The 14,482-nt window shown below is 39.4% G+C and overlaps 1 protein-coding gene across 2 annotated transcripts in view; it reads right to left on the minus strand.

The window, feature by feature from the left end:
- Positions 1-14,482, minus strand: part of PTPRK (protein tyrosine phosphatase receptor type K) — a 405,248-nt gene that overhangs the window by 163,965 nt on the left and 226,801 nt on the right. For both annotated transcript variants that reach the window (XM_061990648.1, XM_061990647.1), the window contains exon 7: positions 140-433. In XM_061990648.1, coding sequence (XP_061846632.1) covers positions 140-433 — 294 coding nt within the window. The remainder of the gene's footprint in view (positions 1-139; positions 434-14,482) is intronic.

The raw sequence follows: 14,482 nt of genomic DNA on the forward strand, positions 1-14,482 counted from the left end.
CCCAGAATTTGGGGATCCTGTGGGTGTCAAGGGAACCCTTAAGATCTGCTTAAGTTAATTAAAGCCAATAAGCCTGCCAATCAATTAAATCATTAAATAAATAGCTTTGTTTCTTATTATTTTCCAAAGCAGCACTCACCAGCACATTTGGTCCTGGTGATGAGTGGTGGTCCTGGCTGTCCTGTCCCACCTTCGCCCGGTCTGGTGAGCAGGACACGAATCTCATATTCGGTGTCAGGGTCCAAGTGCCAGAGCTTGTAAGTTGGTGCATTGACAGCATGGGTTTCAGTCCAGGTCCCAGATGTCATTCGGTACTCCACTTCTTTCAGGATAATGGGTCCATCCCCAATGATGGAGTTGGCATTCAGCTGAATAAGCAAGTACGTGGGCCCTACGCCCAGCAGCTGTGGGGGTGCTATGGGCCGAGGTGGCTCTGTAGGGGAAACAAACAAGCGAAAAAAGGATAGCAATAAAACTAAAGCTGGAAAACCCATTAAGAAGTGAGCTCTTCCCACAGAAATTTGTCAGGTTTTGGTCAGCAAAGATTTCAAAACCCAAAAGCAAAATCCAACTAATATCAATGAGGAGGAGCCGAGGAGAATTTCAGGTGATGGAAGTGGGCAGTGCACCATTGGCATCTACCCAATGCTATATTTTCCATTTAAAAATCTCGGCTAGAGACCTAATCACATCCAAATTATTTATTGCTACTTAAGATATTTTCTAGGAAAAAGTCTGCATTTATGCTCATTTACATAATTTACTATGGCAATAATTTGAGATTTTTCAGAAACATAACTAATTTTCTGTTATTGACAGAAGTTGCATATGTGCTTTTCTTAAAGAAACAGTTGCATTGGTTGAAAGACTAGCCTGGCACAGAATATTCTTAAAAATCAGTATCATTGCAGTTCATTTCAAATCCACCTGACGCAGTCAGGGTGAAATATACAGATGCCTATTACAGGCACTCAGTATAATCAGAACTGAGCAAAACTGCCAGGAGAATGACAAAATAACTATGTATACGGATGACATGTAATATTTTACTCTTCAGTAACTTAATACTGATTTAGAAATTGAAATAATGGGATGTATGTTGCCTTTTGCCTTCCTCTGTTCTCACCTGCTTCTGCCCACCTACGTCAACACCATTGCTAAACAAAAAGGCTGCGACTGATCAAATGGGGAAGTGGGTCCCCCTTACCCTGAGAAATGTTTACATAGAGAAGCAGCACATTGCCCCAGCATGGATTTTTTTAGAAACAAATCACAAGCAACATGTACTTTTCTAATAAAATGTATCCACTGATAAACACGGAAGGTTCATTTTCATTCCAGATGGCTCATATTTCAACTAATTTGTTTCAGTTAATTAGGCAACAATGCTAAATTCAATGCACGCAGGGGTTTCACACAGCAGTGATGCAGAACTAACAACGCAGCAACTCTGAGCAGGTAGAGGCAATCTCATGGATAGTGCATTAAAAATAACATTTAACTACAGATCATAAGATTTCCCTAGAGGGGGGGGTCCTTCTCATCATCACTTCCCCCCACTCCTCCACACAAGAGAAGTGAAGATGTGGAAGCATTGTGGATATCCTGCCTCTTGGGAATGACTTGATTGACAATGCCCATCAGAGGGAGTGGTGATGTAGGGTCTCGCAGATTGCCTCCAGACCTCTGACCTCCCTGCATGGCAAAGTTCAGCCAACAGCTCCCTGGTTCTCTAAGTTCAGCAGTGAAGTTTCCCCTCCAAATACCAGAGCTTTGCCCAACAGTGTATTTGCCAGCTCTGTAAGTAACTAAGTTGCCCATATATTGGTACAAAAAGGATTTCTTGCAAATTAGCTGCATTTCAAGCCACTCAGTTTGGAGACCAGGGAATCTGTGAATATGCCTTAGTGGCTGCAAGTAGAGCTGATTTTCTTCTCCTGGAGTGAAATGAAGATTGCTCTAAGGTGTCCCCATTTCTGCTTTGGGATATAAAAAAAAACCTCTAGAAAGTATCTCAATTAATTATTAACATGTTTTACCTTGTTTTGGCAAGAAATGTGCAGATGAATTAATTTAGATCACCTACATTAAAGCTCAGAAATGCGGCTGGGCTTAATGAGGGCAGTTTATTTGCTGTGGAACTAACACATTAAATGTCAAACTAATGAATTCTAAGGTCAATGTATATTATGGCAGAAAACATAAACGTTGATGAGCATGATGCAGTACCAACTGCAAGCTATAAACTTCTGAAACACAAGGCTATGTTTAGAAGTATACACTTTGATTAAGAGCACAATTATCACAAATAAAACCTCACATTAATGAGCCTAATATACCATTGCATATTAAATTTTTAAGAGGTAAAGCGTATTCTTATATTAGCATATGCATTTTGTATTTAAGCTCTTGAGGACAAGGAGGCTTATTTATAAAGTCTCTCCCAGTTCCAATAAATTATGTATGAATTTTAATCAGTTAGCAAATGAACAAGTAATTGTTCTGAAGCATTATTAATATTCTTCATAATACAATATACTATCAGAACTAGAGGTGAGGTGCAACCAGAAATCCCAAAAGTACACTAAGTATTAACTGAAGCGTGCAATCCCAATATACTGGGATAAACTTTTCTGATGTTATCCAATTAACTTTCTATTAATTATTCTCATTTGTTATTCTATAACCAGATCTATCAAATATTCCCCAATTATAATTTGAATTCACAGTTTCCTTTTATATATACTGCAACCTGAAACTATTATAGTTTAAAAATTGCCACTGATAGCTAAAAGAATGAACAAAGCCCTTATTAATGTTTTCATTGTCATTTCCGTATCTCATACGTAACAACAATAATCCTCTTTCAGTGGGTTTTTAAACATAATTTACATCCTTCAAGGAAGTGATGTTGCTGGCTTTTCACTCCAGCAATCTGGGTCCACAGGTGGATTGAAGACAGCCTAACAAAACCAAAAACTCTCTTATATGAGTTATGAAAAAGAGAGGAGATCCATGAAAAGCAATCCCAAAGAAAATAATTCTCTCAGAAGTAATTGGTCTGGTTTATAAATGTCATGGTTTGATGTGATAGCCTTTTCTGGTATGGGGGAAGGGGCTGTAAAGATGGCTCCTGTAAGAAGTTGCTCGCAACTCTCCCCATCTCTGAGCCAGACCCACTTCTGGGGCTGAGCCAATTAGACGCCTCCATGATCACTTTTTAAGAAGAAGCCAGAAGAGGAGGTTTCTTCCTCCATCTTTTTCTTTCTTCTGCCCTTTTCTTCTTCTGGCTGGTGGTGGTGCAAGGAGTAGGAACAGTGAGAGAAACAACCATGCGGACTCCAAGGTCAGTGATGAAAGAGAGGAGGAGGTGTGCTGGAGCAGAGACTCCCCTGCATTCTGTGGAGAGAACTGGTAAAGCTGAGATTTATTTTCATTTCTTTAAAGACCCTGCATCAGCAGTAGAGACTCATTTTGATAATGAGCCGTATCAGGGGCAGAGACTCACTTTGCTAAAGCTGGCCCCAGACCAGGGGCAGGGATTCACTTCATTAAAGGCCCCGAGCCAGGGACAGTGACTATGGCTGGAGGAGGCTGTGTCCCAAGGAAGGGACCCAATATCCACAGCTGTAACTGTGGGGAGGAATCAATGACAAAGCAGCTGATTAAACTTATGCCCAGAAGAGGCCTTGTCCCGAGAGAGGGACCCTGCATCTGCAGAAACTGCAACCGTGGCAAAGAATCCACGCCAGAGATATTCACCAAGGACTGCATCCCGTGTGAGGGAACCTGTATCGGCAGAAGCAGCAGCTGCTGGGAACAACCCACACCAGAGAAGTTTGTTAAGGACCATGTCCCGGGGGAGGAACCCCGTGTTGGAGCTGGGGAAGAATGCCAGGAGTCGTCCTCATCTGAGAAGACAGAAGTGGCAGAGCCCATCTGTGAGAGACTGACCACATTCCCCACTCCCTGCCCCCCTGAGCCGTTGGGGGGGGAGGAGGTAGAGATATCGGGAGCAGTGAGCTGGGCCCGGGAAGGAAGGAGTTTATTCTCGTAGAAATAAACTTTCCTACTTTCCTCTCTAAGTCGAGTACTAGAGTCTGTTTTGCCCAGAACCATAATTGGCAGCGAGCCCTCCCTGCCCTTGTCTCAATCCACAACAACCTTGCTTATCTTTTTACTCCCATTTCGCTGGGGCCTCCGCCATCCTAACAAGGGTGGGGGTGAATGGGGGCACCGAGCGAGAGACTGTCATGGTGCTGCTGTGCTAGCTGGGCCAAACCACGACAATAAAGGATACAAAACCTAAGCTTCAGTGTTGTAGGAAGCTAAGGCTCACCCATCGTGGCAGCCTCCCTCCCACCTTGCCCTGCAAGATGGCTGTTACTCAATGCATCTTCTGGCTTTCAGTCTTCTGGCTTTTCACACGCAGGCAGGACAGGCAGTATAGTGACCTTCCTCCACCACCCCTCCGCCGGCCTCCCCGCCCTTCTTGATCACTGCAACCAAACCAGGGAACTGTACTCTTCTTTTTTTTTTTGCCACAAAACAATCTATCCTCCTCAATTATTATGAGCAGATGTGGCTAAGGCACACAGGATTCTTAGCAAGCAATTTTCACTGAGCACAGTTCCTCCTTCTCAGGCAGGAAATCTCTGTGAATAGCCATGAAGGTTCTAAACAACATTTCACAAAAAAAAAATGTTTCATCCCATGAATGGTTTCTTAACTCATCAGTAGACTTATTGAAATTGAGTATTTAACACACTCACACAAACCAGTTTCAATGATGATCCTGCATGGTGAATTTCATTTTTTCCTTTGCTAAGCACAAAATTTAGAATTTCTTTTCCAGTGCAACTAATTTGATTACTGACTCATTTTCTGACTATATTTAGCCACTGTTTAAAGGTGTTAAATTCACAGAATCTTAAGGGTTGGAAGGGACCTTGAAAGATCATCCAGTCCAACTCCTCTGCCAGAGCAGGACCACCTAGATTAGGTTACACAGGAACTCGTCCAGGTGGGTTTTGAATGTCTCCAGAGGAGGCTCAACAACCCATCTGAGCAGCCTGTTCCAGTGCTCCATCACCTTCACAGTGAAGAAGTTTTTCCTTGTGTTTCTTTGGAACCTCTTATGTTCCAGCTTGTACCTGTTGCCCCTTGTCACTCCTGACACTCGCCCTTTATGTATTTGTAAACATTAATGAGGTCACCCCTCAGCTTCCTCTTCTCCAAGCTAAAGAGCCCCAGCTCCTTTAGCCTTTCATCATAAGGGAGATGCTCCACTCCATCATCTTGGTGGCCCTGCGCTGAGCTCTCTCCAGCAGCTCTCTGTCCTTTAGGGGCCCAGAACTGGACACAAGAATTCCAGATACAGCTGCATAAGGGCAGAGTAAAGGGGGAGCAGAACCTCAGCGTGCATGGCCACTAACATGTCTGAAAGACTATATAAAGACCACTTGTACGTCTGCGAGAAGTTAAACAAAAGTATTTTCATGTGTAGCATTTTGTGGTATTTGGTCAGTTCTGGTTTTGACATAAAAATGCCTACAGCTAAGTTAATCAGATATTAAAACTGACATTTCATCAGTACAAACTTCCCATTCTGCTGAGCAACTAGGAGTACATTATGCTCACATCAGTATGTATATGACATTATATATTAAATGTGCTGTGATATTTAGGCACTGATGACTAGAGTAAGCATGCAGTGTCAACCCTTACTAGAAGTTTTCCTTCAGTTAAGCAGTTGTGTCATGTTGTTAATATTAAATATTGAATGCAAATAATTATGAATTCACAGACAAAAAAAACCCAAACAAACAAACAGAAAAGGTCACTAATGTTGTTAGTACAGCAACTAGCATGCGTAAGACTTCCTACATTCTCAAGTAACATGTGCATACTATGTTGTTTAATACTATTTACCCAGCCTGAGTGACAATAGCCCTATTACATTGCCCTCCAAGACTAAACAGTTTCTAAAACTAAAATAAAGGAGGGGAATGTCATTACTATCTTAGTGGTAATGAGATACTGTTAATGCTCAGTTCAAAGCAGAAAAAAAAGAAAATAAAATCAAATAGAGACAGAATCCTACAGGTTGTTCTACTTTGGAGAAAAAAACTGAGATGCATGTTTGATAAAATCTTATCCATTTACATGAAGTCATGCTTTGTTGAGCATAACATGTACCAATCACAGGGTACTCTTGACTTGCCCACAGCAAAAAGGTTTGGGGAGCTGGGCAGGAGAGGGCTGGTCACCACACAGTCTAAACATGGAATATAGGTGAATGCCTTTATTCTTGCCATCCTCTGTCCTACCCCTGCCCCACTTCAAGGATCCTCCATACATTAATCATAGTATCATAGAATGGTAGGGTTGGAAGGGACCTCCAGAGATCATCTAGTCCAACCCCCCTGCATTAATAGTCTGCAAGGTCCCTCTGCTCATGCACACAGCATGCCTTCCCTCTGGTTATGGCATGCTCAGCCTTTTCTGTCAAATCCCTTATGCAAAGCTATGCAGTTGGTATGCTGATGGGTAGCAAGAGTTTAATCCAATATGTACAATAGAGGTAATCATAAAAAGCCTTTACAAGTATAATAAATCATTCATTTATTAAAAAAAGCCCAACATCAGCCTCATCCTTCCAGAATTTAAAACCAGTGTGTCTTAATTACAACCTAAGCTGCCAAGAAAGGAAGTAAACCAAAATAATACAAATTTCTTATATTTTTTTCATAACTCAGAGAAACAAACAAACAAATCCACATAAATACTGGATGTTCCAGGGAATACAACAGAGATGCCTCAGCAAATGACTCAATACTGACTCAGCTTCAGCCTAGATCAAACTCATTTCCTCTTACAGGGACATTTCTTGCAAAGCTGTTAAAGTATGCCTGCCCATTTTTTGCAAGTACTCCACATTTCTAGTTGTGATTCAGTGCCTGACTTTCACTGGTTTTGTCAGTCAGAGCATAACCTTTGCCATATGACTGGGACCAGGGACCCTAAGGGAGTACAGTCTGAGACAATCAAGGCATATAGACCAAGCTGAAAATCCCTGCATGCCAGGAGCTGGACCTGTGCAGAAGCGTGATGCTCTGCAGAAGCAGATTGCACACAGAGATGTCGTGGTAAAGCTGAATCAGAAGACTGGCAGCACAGAGACAGAAAAGTATGGGGAAGCAGGCTGTTGATCCCATGCAACAAGTTACACTGCTTCAGTACACTTCCTGTACTGGAAGATTATAGACAGCTTTAGGGATTGACACATTTTAAGAAATATTGAAAAACTGAAGAATCAGGAACGTCTGTTTAAAGGTTGGAGAAAATGTATGAGATTTAGCAGAAAGAATTATGGCAGTCAAGTACTAGCAGGGAAACAAAATTCCTGGTCTTAAAAGCTGGTTAATCCAACTGAAAAAAAAGAATTAACAAGAAGCAGGGACTGAAGGCTTAAATTCAAATATGGTATTAAGCCACGAATTCAACAGTGAGAATAGTAACTGAAGAACAATAACTGGTAACACTGTATGAAATTCTACATTCTGTTTTGCAGTGTTTTCAGTCAAGGCTGGATGTCTTCTGATAAATTATACGTTTGAGGAAAAAACATAGAAGGTGGTAACAATATGTAAGGCTCCAAAGAAGTACAAATGAAAGGAATTATGTGGTCATGAAGGTGGTCAGAACGAGACCTATGAAAAGTTTGAAGATAAAAACAAACCATGGAGACTTTCAGTACAAATACTGGGTTCTTTTCATTTGGAGAAAAATCATCCCACACGTGTTAAATCTTTAATACGTACTAGAAGTATTTTCATTCAGCTCTCCAAAACAGTTAAGAAGTACTGTTCTGCTAGGAAAAAAAATAATCAGAACTTAAGATAAAAAGGTTTATTTTGGACTTGTGCCTGCCTGAAAGGACACCTGGCTGTCTTCTATGCTGACAGCAGCCTGACAAGACTAGTAGTCCTCAGTGTCAACAAAAACTGTATTAACACAAACAGGGTGCAGAAGCATTATAGAAATCAGTACTTGCTTGATGAGAAATTCTTCTACTCAGTTAAAGCAGATTAATGCAGATGATTGAGGGATCCCAAGCTGAAAGCACAGATCAGACTAACAGAAGAAGTATCGTGAACCTTAAGAGCCACAGAAGACTTCTGCAGTTTACTTTTAAATTTCCAACAAGACCTCAAGTTTTCACTTTCTCTGCATGATAGACTACACTTACAACTCAGTCTGTCAGCCTATACATGCCATCTCTAGTGAGCAGTTAGGTCCTTAATGATTTTGTTGTATAACTCACAGAAGTCAAATAAAAAACCCAACAGCCTATGCATCAAAGAGATTGCCCAGCGCAATGTGGACAGTTCATTAATGGGAGCTGAATACTCTATTGGGCTTCTGAAAAGCAAGAAGGGGGAAAAAATGAAAGAAAAGTTATCACTCTTCTAACTTCTTTTTTTTTTTTCTTAAATTTTCTATTAAGAGCACACCTCTAGATGTACATTGCTCTGAGACCTTCCAACCACTGCCCAAGACTTCAAGTGGGAGGTTCAATAAGTGAAAGTTACATCAGCACAATTTTAACTAATCAATTCAAAGACACATATGCATCCTTAAGTAGAGAAATGCTGTTGTTACGGGCTTAGCTCACAGGACTCTTGCTTGCACACCCTATCATAGTACTTGATTTCCTCACCTGAGCAGTCCATCTTATTCTTGTGGCAAAGCAGAAGAGTAAGCATAACCTGCCCAAAAGACATGATGCATCTGAAAAACATCAGAATAAAAGAGCAGGCGCACAAGCCAAGTCTTCAATTGCTGTAGGATTGCCCATGGAAAAGGGAGGGGTTGGAGTGAGAGGCAGCTGCCACAATAACCTTTTCTCTTCCCAGATTACTCCCAACCTCTTTCTTCCTCAAGGGTCACACTTTCTTCTGCCACTTTCCTACTCCCTCCACTGGATAGATTGTACCAGTTACATGGCACCAGCCAGGCATAAGCCACCACCGCCGAACCTATGCTTGGTCCTGTGTCTCAACTTTGGAAGATACCCAGGCACGGTGGCAGTCAGAAACAGACTTCAGCAGGATGTCCTCAACTGTAGGCAGTGCATGGTGCATAGGTTGCAGGAGGGCATATGTGCTTAAAACAGCTGTAACACAGACCTCAGGAGTTTTAGAGTCACCTCCTCTACTCCAAGGGGTGTCATAAGCCTTGGTCATTCTTCAGGCTTAATCAGTACTTCCCTAAGCACTGCTTGGCTTCTCCATTTGTTCATAAACTCATTTATCATTTTTGCAAGAAATATTTTCTTTTCACCCATGGCCAAAAACTTCTCTCTTCAAGTTCAGCTCATTTTAACAGCTGCTTTATTCTTCTACTTTGTGGTTTTTTTTTTTTCCTGATAGAAAAGTTTCTATTGCTTCCACCTTTGTCTTCTGCAGATGACTTGGAGGAAACATTTATTGTGGATTCTTGCTGCTCATGCAAGTTAAGCTCTCCCCTCAATAGTATACTGAAGAGAAGGCAGGAAAACCTTGCCAGGAAATAACTGACTTCAACACATTACACCATGTAATGATTTCACAGAGAAGATCATGTAGAAATTGGTAAGTTTTCACAGTTAAGCGTCCCAAATTGCCGCAAGCCTCCATTTATTTTTTTTTTAAATAATCGAAAAGCTAATTCAGATTTATCCCAGTTGCTGTCTTGTGACCATAAGTGATGATGGCTGCATGAGGAAACTTATGCAGCTTACGATCTAGTATTCTGACCTAAGTCTTTTTTCCCAGCTCTTTTTTTTCCCTTCTTTTTAATGATGCTTCTGCAGCCTTAATTCCTGTAACTACAGAAACATTCCCTCTATGACTTTAAAATACAATTTATCACGATTGTTCATTATCTGGCACTAGTTGCTAGTCCTGAGGTTGAGACAGAATACCTACAAAATGTTACATTTTAATTAAGAGAATCAGTTGCCTGGAACAAAAGAACTCATTCTAAGGAACAGCTTAGTGGGCAGGTCATATCAAGTGATTTATCCAACTCACCTTAGAGAGTCTGTAAGACCAATTTCAATGTCTTTTATTACTTGGAATGAAAAAAAAAATGAAGGAATCTATTTTAAACAAACATTCAAAAAAGTATCTATAACAAAGTGATATTCAGTTTATTACCTAGAGAATCTATTGCTGGAGAAAAATCATAAAAATCCAGAAATGGTAAATTGAACAGTAGGTTCAAAACCTTATCATAGGTAGGATACTGACATATTTCATCATAATATCATCTCTAGTTTTGAGTCTGCAAATGGGGACACTATGTCACAAGCTCACTTCAAACTACTGATTTATCTTGCAGCATCTGCCTAATATATCAAGTTTGTGTAGTAAGTAGAACAAAGTTTGCAAACTCCTGCAGCTAAAATGTACTTAAATTAAGTGACGTGGCAGTTACTGACCACCTGAAGTGCTGAAATAAGAATTATTTCAACAATGAAAACTGCTAACATCTGCACAGTGATTTTATATCCTATGCATCACTCTGGCATTTTATTCGCCTTGATTTGAAACACCGTTGCATTCATTTTATTATCTTCCTTTAAATAAAAGGAACAGTGTACAACTTTAGCATTGTCAGCAGAAACGATAAACAAGGTTAAGCTCATGCCCAGCTTACATGTTAAAAAAAAAAAAAGTCTTTCTAAAAATCAGACATCTACACAATTTATGAACAGAATACATTCCTATTTATTGAATGATAGTAGGCCATGCTACTCTGGAAATCAATTAAAAGAGTATGACATATTTTGTCAAAAACTGCATTGTGTTAAAGACATTTATGCAGTACACTCCTACAGGAGAAATGAGTACATGTAAGAAAAAGAGGTATCTGTAATAAGAAGACATTCAAATCTTAAAAAAAAAGAAAATATCGCTCAGTATAAATGAGTCAGCTACAGAAATATCTCAGGCAAAGACTTTATCACAATGACTTCATTATCCACATGTATCAGTAATTCTCTTGAGATCTCAGTGTTGAGATTATTGCTGGAAAGAAATATTTTACCTACTTCATTGTCAGGAACCAGCAAGCTAAGAAAAAAATTGAATGCCGCCTTCAAAAATTGATACTTCCCAAAAAAGAATTACTCTGAACTCTACAAGGCTTTGCAATGGGTTATTTGACAACACTGCATTATGCATGCGTATCCACATGCTGTCAGGGATGGGAAGGAATAAAACTAGAGATTAGGGAAAGAGTGCTTGAAGAAGAACAAAATATTATTCCAGGGACTTCAGGATTTTCTTTTACGTAGTTATGTAATGAGAATATAATTTTCTTTTTCTTCCTTCTTCTAAAGTAGTTGGGTTTATTTGATTATTTCAAGTTTGAACTGGCATAAAAATAAACTGATTCTGCAAAAATTTTTGCATTGTTGCAATATCTCTTGATCCTGTAGTCACATTCATGTCCAGTTTACTGCCTAAAAAAAGTACAGAAACTTTCTGTTGGACAAGCGTTACAGTGATATGTGTATAATCAATTTCAAATACTTCAAACACCCTTCAACAAAACTACAGCATTCCAGTAAATTTCAGTGACCAAAAAAACCCCCAAACTATCACAGATTTACACCTTAGTAGCTCTACATCTCTATAAAACTTGAAAGCTAAAAAAACCCTTCATCTAGCCAACACTTCTGCAGTTCAGTGAAAGTCATCTACTCTACTTGCATGAGGCTATCAATAACAACTTGGAATTACCTACATGTAGCTCAGCTGTGATTCTTAGATAAGATACTCCAATATCATCATCAAAGGAAAAATGATACAATTTAGTATACAGGTTACACATTAATGATTATCTAGAGATTTTGCGTGTGCTCAGACTATTCAAGTCTAAAGGAAAAAATGACAGAATTCATCATTCCTGAACAAACTTACTTTTGAGGGACTGTTTCCTCGCTCAAATTCCTCTGTTTCTATTAATAACCTTTTCCAAGACACAGTTAGATGCTCCTACCAGCAATGTCTTCACATTTCCTATTACAGCGTGCCCAAATAGTTCTTGCCAAAAATGCCAGAAGGCAGCCCACTTGAATGACAGAGAAGGGAGCTAATTTTAGAGGGTACTGAGATGCTTCCCTCAATCTATGCAATGAACCAAAATAAACCAAAATGGAAACCCACTTGTTTAAATTTTACACCACAGTTTTACACTCACAGAAAAGATATGTGAATTACATATCTTTTAACGCCTACCTGAAAGGGCAACCCTGGGTCCTCTACTTCCCACCATTAGTGTCATTTCCAGTGTCACTCATCTGCTCTACATCTAAGGCAGTTTGTGTCCAAAACTGTTCTTGTTAGAGAGTGTATATGGAGGTTTCCTGCTTTTCTGGGTCCCTGAAGCAGTTCTCAGTGGCTTCAGACACAAGCACAGAACCATGAGAACAACTCCAGGTGCTTGAGAGAAAAGAAAAAGGAGGGAAAGGACTGAGATTGTGTTTTCAGCAGGTGCTCACTATTACATCTGCTTAATTTTACCATGAAATCTACCTTTAGAAAGAGAAGGGATGAGAGCAGCCAAATGAAGGAAATAGCTAACAAAGCAGCTGTGCCCATCATCTCCTTCCCAAATGGATTTTGATGGTGATGAAAAGCCTGGAAGAGCTTTCTAGAAAAACAAACCATTCTCACCCTTTCTCCTGCATGCTGATAAGAAACATATCATGACATACGTTTCTTTAAAGGAACAAACAGAATATGATATATAATGAGTTTTGATAGTACAATATTGTAAAGTAGAAACAGAAGAGTGAAGTTGGTGATGAAATTCTTAACATAGTCAATGGAGAGGGGTGCCAATTATATTGGTATCATGAAAACAGCTTCACTCCTGACAGGATAAGTTGGCTTAAGGGCTTTTTTTTTTTTTTAGCTGGTGCAAAATATGAGGAATGAGAATATCTAAATGGAAACAGCACACTAGATTAATAGAAAATGGGGTAGCTTTTAAACCTAAAAAATATTTAGACTGGTTTTATTGTGATATTTTCATAATCTACTTTTCAGGTGGGACTGTTTTGTTAAAGAGTCTGAAAATGTGTATATTGTCAAGTATAATAGTATTGCTATGAAGAGGGTGTCCTTGTAATTAAATTGACACCCAGCACATTGAATCCAAATTCACCGCAGGACATAAAAGAATAGACAGCTTAAAAAGTAGTATGTGCATTAGATGATTTTCATTATAAAAATATGTTTACTGAGGAAAACTGGGAATGTACAGGATCTTATTCTACTACTGCATGTTTCAATTCCTGAATATGATGCTAATTAACACCTATTCAGGTTGAGCTCGCACAAAATTCAGTAACTAGCCTTGTGTATTCACTAAGAAAGGCAACCAAAATCAACAATGCTACAGAAATAATTAGGACAGAGGAAATGACTAGGACAGTAATTGGACTGTACAGCTTTCTTCTCCAAATACAAGATCTGCTGCTAATAATATAGTTTATAATAATATACACCATTATGAAAATTGCTACCTTCAAAGACTACAATAGTAAACTACGCTACTCATTAAAGTCAGATTGCCTGTGCATACAAGCATTTTGTCTAAGACACAGTTTGCTGGTTCTGCATGTTGAGCTAAGCTGCTAAGAGCACATTGCAATAGTACTTGAGGACAAAAATAAATCAGATGTCACCATATTACCAGTTAAACAAATAACAAGGGTTCCTTAAAGAACCCCTTACATTTTACGTAAGTATTGGTAAGAAAAGCATGTAACCATGGGGAAAAAAATGTTGCATAGCTTTATCTGCAAGCTATGCTGGCTCCAATACATGAAGCCAGCAGCACTTTTCAGGAATTTTAAATATTGAGAAGTCATGACACTTCCTGCCATATCCCAAAGTCCTGCCTCAAACTTTTGATATATGAGTGTTCTTTGAAGGATTTTGTTTGTTTTTAAATTACTGCAAGCACCAGGAAACCTCTGGCAGAGGGACTGGACTAGATTATCTTTCAGGGTCCTTTCCAACTCTTAAGATTATGTGATTCTGTGTGATTTGCTACCATTCCAATAAATTGTTTCAGAGGGGAAAAAAAAAGCGCATTTCTGTCAGCTCAGTCTGATGGTTGGTAAAGTTGCCCTATTTTTCTACTTCTGGATCCAGATAGTTATCTTGTCTGCTTTCAAAAAAAGCCTCTGCCTGTTATTCACCCTCCTCCCTACCCTATAATGGGAAAAGCAGGCTGGCTTTACAGAAACATTCAGAGTAGGTGCATGTAATCTTTCTCTAAGCATAACAAGAAACAACGCAGCATTTTGACATTTAAAAAAAGAATCCCTTAAACTTTCCTTTTTAAAATTTTTTTTCTTCCAAAATTCACTTGAGTTTTACTTTAAGAAGTTAAATAGTTTGGCCACTGAACTGAGGCG

Source organism: Colius striatus, chromosome 2 (genome assembly GCF_028858725.1).
Source record: "Colius striatus isolate bColStr4 chromosome 2, bColStr4.1.hap1, whole genome shotgun sequence".
NCBI classification, from domain to species: Eukaryota; Metazoa; Chordata; class Aves; order Coliiformes; family Coliidae; genus Colius; species Colius striatus.